We start from the raw sequence: 13,512 nt of genomic DNA, 5'->3' as shown, positions 1-13,512 counted from the left end.
GCAAAATCAGGGCTCTACTCTAACCCCTTCCGCCCCCTGCGCAGCCTCAGAAGCGAGGGTCGTGAAGGATGGGGGGAGAACCGCAGCTGCCAAACGGTCACGTGGACCCATTCTCTATTTATGGCTCACCCCTTCCGCTCCCCGTGGACAGTCCAATGGTAGCCGGAGTTCGCCCGCAAGGGGGCGGAACCAGCGGGCTTGTTTCCACTGTGGGGGGCGTGGCCACGGCCCAAAGGCAGGCGAATGGAGAGGGCGTGGCGAAGCCGCCCAGAGCGGAGCGAGTAGGCAGCTACGAGCATGCGCCGCGTTGTGGGCAGCGGGCGCACAGCCGAGCATCTTCTTGAGGGAGGGTACTCGCCAATAGGCGGCTGTTGCTCTGTCTCCGGGGGCGTGGCCATGCAGATAAGGCGCGGAGGGGCAGCCCAATGGGCGGGCGCCTATGCAGATGAGACGGTGACAGCCGGGCCAGCGGGCGGGCGGGCGGGCAGGCGGGCTGTTGGGGCGGGGAGGTGGGACCGGCAGAGGGGTGGCCGCGGGGCCCGGCCGGGCTGGGGCGGGGGGCCGCAGCCATGATCCGGGCCTTCTCGTTCCCGGTGAGCCCCGAGCGGGGCCGGCTGCGGGGCTGGCTGGAGGGCAGCCTGGCCGGGCTCTGCGAGTTGCACTGGCTCCGGGAGAGGCAGGAGTACCGCGTGCAGCAGGCGCTGCGGCTGGCCCAGCCCGGAGTGGGGGGCGCCGAGGCCGAGGACGAGGAGGACGCCGACGAGGACGAAGATGCGGCGGCGGCGCGGCGGGCTGCAGCGGCCCTGGAGGAGCAGCTGGTGAGGGGTCGCCTGTCCGTCCATCCCTCCGCCCCCGTCTGTGTCTGTCTGTCTGTCTCGGTTGGATGCTCAGACACCCGTCCCAGTGGGGGAGGGAAGAGGGGGAAAGGACAGGGGGTGGGGCTGGAGACCCCGGAGTCTGGGCAGCGGGAGGGATCTGGCCTCCCCGCCCCCAAACTGGGAAAGAGGGGACCGCATCGCCTTTGCTGCAGCCTCGTGAGATGCACAGGCCCCATCCCCTACAACCCTTCCCCAAAGAAAATCCTTCTGGGCGCCAAGTATGTGTTAAGCCCGGCGCCGAGTATTTGGCAGGCGTTGTCTTGCATCTTGGGAGACAAGGGGTGATAGTCCCCGTTTCACAGAGAAAGAAACTGAGGCTTAGAGAAGGCAAGCGACTCACCCAAGGTCACACAGCCAAGATCTAAGCATGCCCCCCTCCGGGCCCCCTGCTACCAGGGTTCCATCTTCCTCAAGTCCTGGTGTGCTTGGAGATCTCCAGAGGGGGCGGGGTGGGGGGAGGGGATCTTAGGGCCTTTTGAGGGAGGGATCATCGCTGAGAGGAAGCTCACAGTCTCTAAGGATCTCACAGGGCTTTTGACCCTCTGGTGACACCATCTCTTCTTTCCTACCTGGTCCCAGCCAAGAGGAGGCAGGTAGAGGGAGCACGGGATCTGACTACTGGACTCCCTGGGTGCTCGAATGGTGGAAGACGAGGCAGAGGTCTCCAGAATGACTTAAGGAGCACCATCCCTCTCTCCCTCTCTCTGTCATTCCTTGAGTCTCCAGACCTCCTCCTGGGTTTCTCGCACCCTCGCTCCCTACCACCACAGCTCTGTGACTTTCTGTGTGCTTCTCTTTCTTAACCCTGTCTCTCTATCTCTGTCTCTCTATCTCTGTCTCTCTGGTCTTCCCTTCTTGTATTTCTGCACCCCTCTCTCTTCCGACGTCCCACGTCCCTGTCTCCATCTCTCTCTTCCCCTCCCCCCAGTCCGCCAGGCCCCAGACCCTGACTCCCGCTTGCAGATCCCATCCCCAAGCCTGTGTGTGGTCAGAGCTTCCCGTTTGGGGAAACCTGAGCCGAGGTAGCGGGGGAGGGGGCTCTCCTTGCCGCTGACCCCGACTGCCCCCTCCCCAGATGCGGAGTGGGGAGGGGGACTGAAGCCAGACTCCGGGGCTGCACGCCCAGCCCCTCCCCCGGCCGGGAGTGGGACCCTCCACATTCTTCTCTGGAAACAGAAACAGCTGTGGGAGGCCCCACCCCCTCCCAAAGTTAGAGACGCATTGTGGGGGCCTCCACCAGCTCCCCCCCACCCCCAAGCTGGTTGGGCTTGGGGACGCGCCTCCCACCTCTAGGAGAGGGAGACGGCATGGGGATGGGCATGCTGTGTCCTTCCTCCCTGTCCCTCAGTCCCTCCCTCTCTCTGCCTCAGTCTCCCCTTCTCTTCACCCCTCAGCTTCCCAATTTCTGCCCTCAGTCTCCCCCTTCTCTGCCCCTCTGTCTCCCCGCCCATTCCTCAGTTCCCCTTCCCCAGGAGGTGGTAGTGGAGAGGCGTCTTCCCCCCACAGTCTCCAGGCAAACTCCGTCCCAGCGTCAGGGAGGGGGCGGTGGCAGGCAGCGGGAGGGAGACAGCGGCACGGAGGGAGGAGCGCAAAAGCGCTAAATATAAACTCCTCTGGTGCTGGGGGTTCCTGGGTCCTTCTGAAGAGGGGGTAGGGGCCTCCTCTGATCTCTGAGCCTCTTATGATGCTTACCCCTCCCGCCTCCCACCCAGGAATACACTACTCCCTTTGAAGCAAGAAAGACGGAAGCCAGACTTGATTAGTTTCTAACAGAAATGATGGGGATGCGGGTAAACACCAGGGGTATGTCAGAGAAGAGAGGCGAGAATCCTGGATGGGGTGGGGGCCCTGTTCTCTCCCACCAAGGAAAAAGTTTCCCTTTCAGCAAGAAGGACTTAAGTTAGACTTGCAGAAGGACTTCCTAACAGAGATAAAGGGAATTGGACACAGACTAGGGGCATGCGAGGGGAGGAACAAAGGTCTGGGAAAGTTGGGGCAAAGGGGTCTCGAGGGGTCCTATCCACACTCATGTGAAACCTGTCTGAACTGGACGGCCTCAGGCTCACTGGCAGAAGCGCTTGCAAAAAAAGAGATGAGGGGCATGGCACTGTGGGCGGGCAGGGAGCCAGATTTAGGCCAAGGGCCTTCTGGTCTTTTAAAGATTCATCCCTTTGCAGCTGGAAGGAATGAGGTCAGACTTACAAATAGCGGGGGGTGTAGACTGAGAGGGTGTGGGGGGTCCAGGCTCGGGGGAGGAGGCCTCTCCTTTCTGGCCCCCTGACTCCTGCCTTCCCTGCAGTGGAAGAATTGAAATTAGACCAGCAGAACTTACCAAAAAAAAAAAAAAAAAATCCATCCTTTTATGTTTATTTTTAATTACACAAGTAAAACATGATTTTATATTTTCCTTGTTAGAAATTCACAGCTTTCATGTAATAAGAAAAGCTAGCATTTATTAAGTGCTTAAAAGGAACTGCTGTTCTAACTCATTTAATCCTCACAACCACCCCATAGAGAGGGAGTCAGATGACGCCCGTGTTGGAGATATGGCAACCAAGGCCCAGGGAGGTGAAGCAGCATGCTGAAGGTCACACAGCTGGGAAGTGGCAGAGCTGACTTCGAACCTTGGCAATTTGGCTCCGAGCAATGGCTCCTTAAACACTTCATTTTACTATCCAGTCCCCTCGTCCCTCCCTTGACCCCCCCGCCCCCAGAACAGACCCTTTCCCCTGAGAGCACCACCATTGATTGTCACCTTGCTATGAGTCCCTCCAGACCTTTGCCCGTGCATCTACTCCCAGAAACAGTTTACACTCCAAGAAACGGAGAGTTTTGCTTTGCTTTTTACAAATTCCAGTTTCTGGGGTGAGGTCCCAGAGACTGTGCCGGGGGTTCTCAAAGTGCAGCCCGCTGGACCAGGAGCATCACACGGGAACTTGTTAGAAATGCACATTCTTGGGCTCCAGGCTGGAATCAGAAGCTCTGAAGGTGGAAATTTAGGTTCTAACACACCCTCCAGGTAATTCCGACTCACCCTTATACATGTTTCTTTTTCCGCTCAATGCTGTAGCTTGGTGTTGGTTGGTTCTATATAGAAATCGCCTCGTTCCACGTTAACAGCTGTATAGTATTCTGCTGTATACATTCATTCCTTCATCAGACATTCCTGAACACCTACTTTGTGCCAGGCACTGTTCTGGGCACGGAGAGCGGGGCGCAGCAGAGAACAAGACAGAAAAATCTCTGCCCCCTTCCCCCGCCCCCCCGGGGCTGACATTCTAGTGGGAGAGACAATAAACAGATGTCAACCTGATATATCGTTTTACGCCAGGAGGTCATTACTGCTATGTAGGAAAAAGAAGAAGGGCACAGGGGTGCAGAACGACAGGGGTGCATTTTGGAAAGAGTGCTCAGAGAAGGGATCGGGGAAGTAGAGAGCTGAATCAAGCCAGGGAGTGAGCCAGGATATGCTGGGGAAGCGTCCTACCGAGTTCGGAGCACGCGTGGCCAGTGTGGCTAGAGCAGAGTGAGCAAGGGGGCCATCGGTGGGGGACAGGACATGGGGTACCTAGGCCATCTGTGACTTTTTTTAGCCACCCCTGATGCTGCACAAGTCGGCTGCTTTCCTGAGTTCTGCTCCAAGATGACGCCACCCTGAGCATCTCTGTACACCCCAGGGCAGGAGCCCAAAGCTCAATGATTTGTTGACTTTCCTCCCATAAACAAGCCCAGATGGGGGCTTCTGTTGTGGGGGAGAGGGGGGAGGCCGAGGCCCGGGAGAGCAGCCGCAGGAGTCGGAAGCTGGGGGTGGGGGGTGTCTGCAGAGGAGCCGGCCGTCTTTCTGCCCTAAATAGGCAGGGCTAGGCGCCTGCCCTCCCAGCCCCTCCTCCCTCCTCCCCTCCCTCCCGCCCGCCAGACAAGCCGCTTTTGTCTGAGGGTCAACCGTCAGCCAGCCGAGGCTGCCGCCACCTCTGGCCTCTAGAAGACCCATCTGAGACTCTTCCTGGCTCGGGCCCCGTTTTTCCAAAACGGGATCACGTCCTAACGTCTTGGAGACCCCATCTGTGTTGTTTCAGCCCCTACACCCACCCCCAGTCACTGTCGCCCCCCTAAAAGAGTTTCACCTTCATTTATTCATTCCTGATAAGAAGTGGTCTTTTCCTGCAGCTAGAATGATCCACGGTAGACTCAACAGAAATTTCTTATGGGGATGAGGAGCGGTGGGCAGACAGTGGGGGCTTCTGGAACAAGGGCAAGAGGAAGATGTGGTCCCTGGCGCAAAGGAACCTGCTAGGGCTCGTTGCTGCAGTACCACTAAGGCTAGACTCACAGAAGCACTTTCCAGTAGGCTTGGGGGGTTCTTTCTGAGGGGAGGAGCAAAGACTTATATCAGTCATGGTCAGCTTATTTTATCCATGAGGGAAAGAGTCAGTCTGCAGCAGGAAGGACTTAGGAAGACTTGCGAAAGAACTTTCTGCTGGTAGATAAGGGGCAGTGGGGGAAAACGGGAGTGTCTGAGAAGGGAAGGGCAAGGACTAGGAGAAGGCAGACCAATGGCTAAGGAATCTGCCAGGTTCTGGACACCAACTTCTGGCAGTGAACTGCCCTTACAGCAAGAAGACCTGAAGTTAGACTCCAAGAGGGACATTCTAATCGGGGTTAAGGGGTCAGGAGCACAGATGGAGGGAACACCTGATAGGGAAGAGGGAAGGGATGGGGACTTTCAAAGCTTAGCACATCTAAGAGGGAAAGAGGCGGCTGCAGCATGAAGGACTGGAGTTAGACAGCCAGAAGGACTTGCTAATGAGATGAGGGACAGAGATCTCGAGGGGGATCCTGGGACTCAGGTCCTGCTTTTACCTTTCAAAATCAGAGCCTCGTTGTCCAAATGAAACTGCCCATGAGCTCCTAAAATAGGGGACCAGTCGGTGGAGAACTGGGGGCCTTCTGACCATCCTGCTCTCCCCACGCCCGCAGGAGGCCTTGCCCGGGCTCATCTGGGACCTGGGGCAGCAGCTGGGAGACCTGAGCCTGGAGTCTGGGGGCCTGGAACAGGACAGCGGGCGCAGCTCTGGTGAGCACGGGTGGAGGGAGCGGGGTCTGCCTGGGACACCCCAATCTTTCCCACCGTCCCCTATCTCTCAGGCTCCCCCTCCCCCTGGGTCTCCCCACCGGGCCCTCCTGATGGTCTCTCCCCTTCTCCCTGGCATCCAGGCTTCTACGAAGACCCCAGCTCCACGGGAGGTCCCGACTCACCACCCTCGACCTTCTGTGGGGACAGTGGCTTCTCCGGCTCTGGCTCCTATGGACGCCTGGGTCCCTCTGAACCCCGGGGCATCTATGCCAGTGAGAGGCCCAAGTCTCTAGGTAAGGTGGGTGGGGCTGGGGCCCTGAGAGCCAGGGAATAGACAGTATAAGCACGGTTTTGAGCACAAGCTTCTGAGTCAGACCGACCTGGATTCAAATTCTGGCTGTGACATTCCCTTTTCCTGTGATTTTGAGCCTGTCACTTCTTTCTGGGCTTCTGTTTCTCCATCTGTTAATTTCGAGTATTCAGTGAGCCTCTGCCCTATGGCATTGGACTTGGCACATGGCGGCCACTCAGTAAACAGAAACTGCTGTTATTCGTTTACACAAGTAAGTTTCTGAGCACCTACTCTGTGCCACCCTAGCACTATCCTTGGGGTGAGGGATACAGAGACGAAAAAATCCTTTTCCTCATGCAGCCGACATTCTAGTGAGAGAAACAGATAATATACAAGATAAATAAGTAAAATACATAGGGCATTAGATGTTTACACGTACGCTGAAAAGAAAATTAGGGAGGGGGACTAGCGTGTGTCCCTTTGAGTTGGGGAGGTATTGCAATTTTAGAATATATGGCCAGGGAGGGCCTCACAGAGGCTGTGACGTTTGAGTGGTGCCCTGAAGTAAGTGAGGGAGTGGGCCAAACAGATGTCCTGTGGGAAGAGCAGTCCCGGCAGCGGGAACAGCAAGTGCAAAGGCCCTGAGGCTGGAGCGTGACTGGTGTGGTGTGCATCCAGGAGGTCACGTGGCTGGAGACCTATAAATATAGAGGAGAGGGGTTAGGGATAGAGGTCAGAGGCAGGGCAGACCATGCAGGGTCTTGTAGGCCACAAGGACGATTTTATTATGAACCTGATATGAGGGAAGGGATGAGAGCAGGGTTTTTGATGGGAGGGGAGAATGGGGGCAACCTGCCCCTCCTAGGCCCACTGAGAAAGGGCTTTGAGGGCCTCTCCACTCTCTTCCCTTTTTTTGCTTCCCTCCCCTAGGAGACGCCAGTCCCAGCGCTCCCGAAGCGGTGGGCTCCCGGGCAGCCGTGCCGCGCTCCTTCTCTGCGCCCTACCCAACGGCAGCGGGCTCGGCGGGCCCGGAGGCCTGCTCCTCGGCGGAGCGGCGGGCGCGCGCGGGGCCCTTCCTGACGCCCAGCCCCCTGCACGCCGTGGCGCTGCGCAGCCCGCGGCCCTGCGCCCGCCCTCCCGCGGACTCGCCGGACGCAGCGGGCGCGGGGCGGCCCCTGGACGGCTACATCTCGGCGCTCCTGCGCAGGCGCCGCCGCCGGGGGGCGGGCCAGCCCCGGACGAGTCCCGGGGGCGCGGACGGCGGCCCGCGGCGCCAGAACAGCGTGCGCCAGCGGCCGCCCGACGCGTCCCCGCCCCCCGGAGGCGCGCGGCCCGCGCCCGAGCCCCCGGTGGAGCGCGCGGGGGGCCGTTCCGCCAGCCCGGCCGCCTTGGGCCGCGGCTGGGCCTCGCCGTGGGAGTCGGAGGCGGCGCCGGAGCCGGCCGCGCCGCCCGTTGCGCCCTCGCCCCCCGACAGCCCGGCCGAGGGCCGCCTGGTGAAGGCGCAGTACATCCCCGGCGCGCAGGCCGCCACCCGCGGCCTCCCCGGCCGCGCGGCGCGCCGCAAAGCGCCACCGCTGACCCGGGGCCGCAGCGTGGAGCAGTCCCCACCCCGGGAGCGCCCCCGGGCCGCGGGCCGCCGCGGACGCATGACCGAGGCCTCGGGCCGCCGGGGCTCTCCGAGGGCTCGCAAGGCCGCGCGCTCCCAGTCCGAGACCAGCCTGTTGGGCCGCGCCGCCGCCGCCGTTCCTCCGGGGCCCCCCAAGTACCCCACTGCGGAACGGGAGGAGCCGCGGCCGCCGAGGCCCCGCCGCGGCCCGGCGCCCACGCTCGCGGCCCAGGCCGCGGGGTCCTGCCGCCGCTGGCGCTCCACCGCCGAGATCGACGCTGCCGACGGGCGCCGCGGCCGCCCCCGCGCCCCCGCGGCCCGCGCCCCGGGCCCCGGCCCGTCCCCGTGCGCCCCGCGGCGCCGTCTGCTCTACGGCTGCGCGGGCAGCGACTCCGAGTGCTCGGCCGGGCGCCTGGGGCCCCTCGGACGCCGGGGGCCCACAGCCGTCGGCGGCGGCTACGGGGAGAGTGAGTCGAGCGCCAGCGAGGGGGAGTCGCCCGCCTTCAGCTCCGCCTCTAGCGACTCGGACGGCAGCGGGGGCCTCGTGTGGCCGCAGCAGCTGGTGGCGGCCACCGCGGCCCCCGGGCCAGGCGGGGGTGCGGGTGGAGGGGCGCCCGCGGGCCCCGCCAAAGTCTTTGTGAAGATCAAGGCTTCCCACGCGCTCAAGAAAAAGATCCTGCGTTTCCGTTCGGGTTCTCTCAAGGTCATGACTACAGTGTGAGTTTGGGGGTCTGCGTGGGCTCCCCCTTCATAGCCTCTGCACCACCGCCACACTCCCAATCACTGGCCCTTCCACACCTCCCTTCCAAAGACCACCATTTTCTCTGCTTCCAAAGACCCTCGCGCACTGCCCGCGTCCACTGCAGTCTTGGTTGAAAAGGCTCCCCCTCCACCATAGGGAGGAATGGGGGAGGAGCCCTGTCTGACCCAGTTCAGCTTGCTGGCTCTGCAGCCCGTGGGCAAGAAAGTTCCCTCTCTCTAGGGCTCAGTTTCCTCATCTGTACTATGGGTGTACTATGGTATGCAGAAGGGGTAATTCAGTTTGAATTTCCCCATTTTAGTTTAGACACTTAGTCTGTTTGTTCCCCTTCACTTCTCTCGCTGAGCCCTCTTATTCCTCCTTCCCATGCTCAGATATGGCCCTCCTCTCATTCACAAAGTGCCCCCCTCCATGTCCCTGGACCCCTAGGATATCCCCTTGGCACCCGGGTTGGAGACTGTGTCTGACCCAGATGGTGCCTGCAGAGTGCCCTGGGAAGGGAAGGAGCACTGACTTTGGGGTTTTGAGGGTCAAGTAGGAGTTGGTAACACCTGGAAAGAAAGACTCTTTTACCTCTATCCCTGGACAATTATGGTGGATTGGGAGGTAGAAGAGGGGAAGGAAGATGGCTTCTATCTCGTGCCCCCCACCCCATGGGAGGGAGTGGGGGAACTCAGGATGACCCTCAACTGTTCCAATCCAGTATATATTTTTCTTTTTTTAAATTACTGTATTTATTATGACGATGGTGACTCCCCGGCGCACAGGGGGGCCAGATTCTCTGTGTTTCTCTAACCTCTTTGTAAATAAATGCACAATGACATACGTGGTGGATTCTCCTTCTGTTTTAAAATGAGAGAAATGCTTTTCCTTTGGACTAACATTTATTGAGCAACTACTGTTTGCTTTGGATATGGCAGTGTCCAGACCCAGATGGCAGATCCCAGGGTGGGTCTCAACATCATTTTCCTACCATTGGCTATTTTACTTCAGTGAATCTGACCTTTGATTGAGCTTTGTTTGGTCATAAATATGGTTTTATGAAAACGGAGACAATATAGGTAGACAGCCCCCAATCCCCTCTCTCAGAAGTCACGATCAGCTTGATGTGCATCCTCACATATTTTTCTGTATGTGTTTGCATACATATATGAATCTAAGTAACTATATAAATAATATATGCGTATACATATAGTTATATATGCCAAACTATATATTTACATAAATTGAACTATGTATACATTATCTTTTTTTTTTTGGTTAAGTCATCTGTGCCTGGAGATTTCTTTATGGGAGGGATTTTCATTAAGATTGAACTTTTTCTTTTTGAGGAAGATTGGCTCTGCGCTAACATCTGTTGCCAATCTTCCTCTTTTTTTCTTTTTTCTCCCCCAAGCCCCAGTACACAGTTGTGTAGCATAGTTGTAGAGTTGTAGCTCTTCTATGTGGGACACCGCCTCAGCATGGCTTGATGAGTGGTGAGTAGGTCCTCGCCGAGGATCTGAACCGGTGAACCCTGGGCTGCCAAAGCAGAACCCATGAACTTAACCACTATGCCCCCAGGCCGGCCCCAAGAATTGAATTTCGTTGATGGTTATAGTACTACTTAGCTTTTCTGTTTCTTCCTGTGTCAGTTTTACTGAGTTGTATCCTTCTAGGAATTTGTCCATTTCATCTAAATTTAGATGACATTTTCCATTGTGGGGGTTCCCTTCATCTAACCCTCTTGTCAGCTCTCCAGTTCCTTTGCTGTTACGGACTTGGCTGTAGTGACGTCCTGGTCCGTGCCTCTTTGGTCTGGATGTATGCATTTCTGTAGGATCCACTCCTAGAAATAGAATTGCTTGGTCATTAAAGTATGCCCTTTTAAAAACTTTTAATTGAGGCTGCCACCCTTCCTTCCACTAAGACTGCCCTCAATTGACATTTCCAACAGCACATTCTGAGATGCCCATTTTCCCACCCCTCCACCAAACAACAGCTGCTATTAATCATTTTGCCAATCTTATGGGGTAAAATTGTTTTAATTAGCATGTCTCCCTCCCTGTTTCTTTGAGGTGAGACATCATTGCGTATTGGCCCTCTTGTATTTCTTCTGTGAATTGTCTGTTCACATCCTTTGCCCTTTTTTCTATTGGGTAAGCCCATTAATTATACTAATTTCATGGATGGGTAAATAGAGGCTCAGAGAGGGGCCATCATTTGCCCTGGTCACACAGCAAGAGGGAGGCAGGATGGGGACTCAAACCCCCACCGACTCCACAGGCTGAAGAATGGGTGTTTGTTGCTGCTTTGAACTTTGTGTCTATATGGCGGGTCCACCCATGGGAGAGCAGGGACCAGGAATACTGTGCTCACCTGCGTCTCTAGTGCCCAGTCAGGCACTCACTGGGGAAACAGCGAGGAACAAGCCAGAAAAAAGTTCCCTGCCCTGTGGAGTTCCCATTCTTGTGTGTGTGTGTGTGTGTATAAACATGTATTTCTTTTAGAGTAACAATAAAAGCTATTTTTAAAAATTTGCCTGGAAAAGCCATTGCTTGTCAGGCCCTTGGGAATATGTGCCCTATCTCCATTCCGTAAAAGAGGAAACAAGCCAGACAGGGGAAGAGACTCGTCTGAGGCTGCACAGGCCGCACATGGTCAAAATGGTTGAAATAAACATGGATGACCTTCCTTTTTAAGATTTTAGTGCTTATTCATAAAAAGCAACAGCTGACACTTCATTGAGCACTTGTTAATGCCAGACTCTATTCTCAGCACTTTGTATATATTGACTCATTTAATCGCCACAACCTCGAGGGCGGTAGATACTGCTATTACGCCAGTTTTACAGATGGAGAAACTGAGGTACAGAGAGGTTAAGTAACTTTCCTGAAGGTGTTAAGTAGCAAAGCCAGAATCTCAGTTCATGCTGCGTGAGAGTCTGTGCTCTTAACCACTGCCCTACATGGCGTATTTGCCGTATGGATTATCTCTAGAAGGATGCACAAGGAACTGGTCACAGGGATGGAGCTGGGGGGTGGGGGTGTTGACATAATAAATAAATTCCATAATTTTTTAAAGATGATAAGGACAATGGGGAAAAACAGCAGAGGTCTGAGGGAATAGGGTAGGATGAGGGAGCAGGGAGTTTGTGATTTCAAGTAGAGTGATCAGGGATGGTCTAATTATGAAGGTGGCATTTGCACAGAGACCTGAAGGAGTGAGACTTGTGGATAGGTTGGGGAAGAGCATCTCAGGCAGAGGGGTCAGCCAGTGCAAAGGCCCTGAGGCCAAAACAGTGCCTGGTTTCTTGGCAAAATAACTAGGAGTCCAGCGTGTCTGGAGCAGTGAGTGAGGGGGGGAGTAGGGGTGAGGACAGAAAATGGTAGGGACCACCACATCATGCGGGGCCCTGGTGGGGGATTTTGATTTTTATTCCAAGGGAAGTGGGATCCATGGGAGAATTCTGAGCAGAAGAGGGACTTAGGTTTTTTTTGGGGGGGGGAGGGGGTTACAGCTCTATTAAGATATAATTCACGTACCATAAAATTCATTCATATAAAATAGTATAGAGTTCAATGCCTTTTTTTCAAAAAAATTTTTTTTCTTGTGATGAGAATTTTTAAGATCTACTTTCTCAGCAACTTTCAAATATGCAATACAGTAACAAAATTATTAACTACAGTCACTATGGCGTATATTACATCCCTATGACATTTATTTTATAACTGGAAGTTTGTACCTTTTGATGGCCTACACGCATTTTGCCCATCCTCCATCCCCCGCGTCTGGCAACTACCAATCTGTTCTCTGTGTCTATGGTCGGGTTTTTTTCCTTTTTTTAAGATTCCACATATAAGTGAGATCATACAGTATTTTTCTTTCTCCATCTGACTTATTTCACTTAGCAGAATGCCCTCAAGGTCCATCCGTGTTGTCGCAAATGGCAAGATTTCCTTCCTTTTTATGGCTGAATAATATTCCATTGTATACATATACCACGTCTTTATCCATTCATCCATTGATGGACACTTAGCTTGCTTCCATATCTTGGCTGTTATAAATACTGCTGCAATGCATATAGAGGTGCGTGTATCTTTTTGAGTTAGTGCTTTTTGTTTTCTTTCAATAAATACCCAAGAGTGGAATTGCTGGATCATATGGTAGTTCTATTTCTCATTTTTTGAGGAACCTCCATACCGTTTTCCATAGTGGCTGCACCAATTTACATTCCCACCAACAGTACACAAGGGTTCCCTTTTTTCCACATCCTCACCAACACTTATCTCTTGTCTTTTCAAGAATAGCCATTCTGACAGGTGTGAGGTGATAGCTCATTGTGGTTTTGATTTCCATTTCTCTGATGACTAGTGATGCTGAGCATCTTTTCAGGTACCTGTTGGCTATCTCTGTCTTCTTTGGAAAAATGTCGATTCAGGTCCTTTGCCCGTTTTTTAAATCAGATTGTTTGTTCTTTTGCTATTGAGTTGTATGAATTCTTTATATGTTTTGGATATTAATCCCTTATCAGATATATGATTTGCAAATATTTTCTCCCAGTCAGTAGGTTGCCTTTCATTTTGTTGATGGCTTCTTTTGCTCTGCAGAAGCCTTTTAGTTGGATGTAGCCCTACTTGTTTAGTTTTGCTGTTGTTGCTTTTGTTTTGGTGTCAAATCCAAAAAAATCATTGCCAAGACCAATGTCAAGGAGCTTACCACCTATGTTTTCTTCTAGGAGTTTTATGGTTTCAGGGCTTACATTCAAGTCTTTAATCCATTTTGAGTTGATTTTTGTGTATGGTGTAAGATAATGGTCCAGTTTCATTCTTTTGCATGTGACTGTCCAGTTTTCCCAAAACCAGTTATTGGACAGTCCTTTCCTCATTGTGTATTCTTGGCTTCTTTGTTGAAGATTAGCTG

General features: G+C 54.6%; 1 protein-coding gene across 1 annotated transcript; it reads left to right on the top strand.

The window, feature by feature from the left end:
• The first annotated feature begins 565 nt into the window (after nt 1–565).
• Nucleotides 566–9,708, top strand: DACT3 (dishevelled binding antagonist of beta catenin 3). Its single transcript, XM_058530998.1, has 4 exons — nt 566–818; nt 5,856–5,952; nt 6,093–6,245; nt 7,175–9,708. The coding sequence occupies exons 1-4, from the start codon at nt 570–572 to the stop codon at nt 8,569–8,571; spliced, it is 1,896 nt and encodes a 631-aa protein (XP_058386981.1). The 5' UTR covers nt 566–569; the 3' UTR covers nt 8,572–9,708.
• Nucleotides 9,709–13,512: the final 3,804 nt, after the last annotated feature.

Source organism: Diceros bicornis, chromosome 34 (assembly GCF_020826845.1).
Source record: "Diceros bicornis minor isolate mBicDic1 chromosome 34, mDicBic1.mat.cur, whole genome shotgun sequence".
In the NCBI taxonomy this organism is placed as follows: domain Eukaryota; kingdom Metazoa; phylum Chordata; class Mammalia; order Perissodactyla; family Rhinocerotidae; genus Diceros; species Diceros bicornis.
Note: the sequence above shows the minus strand (reverse complement) of the source record. Positions and strands in the feature narration are given on the sequence as shown.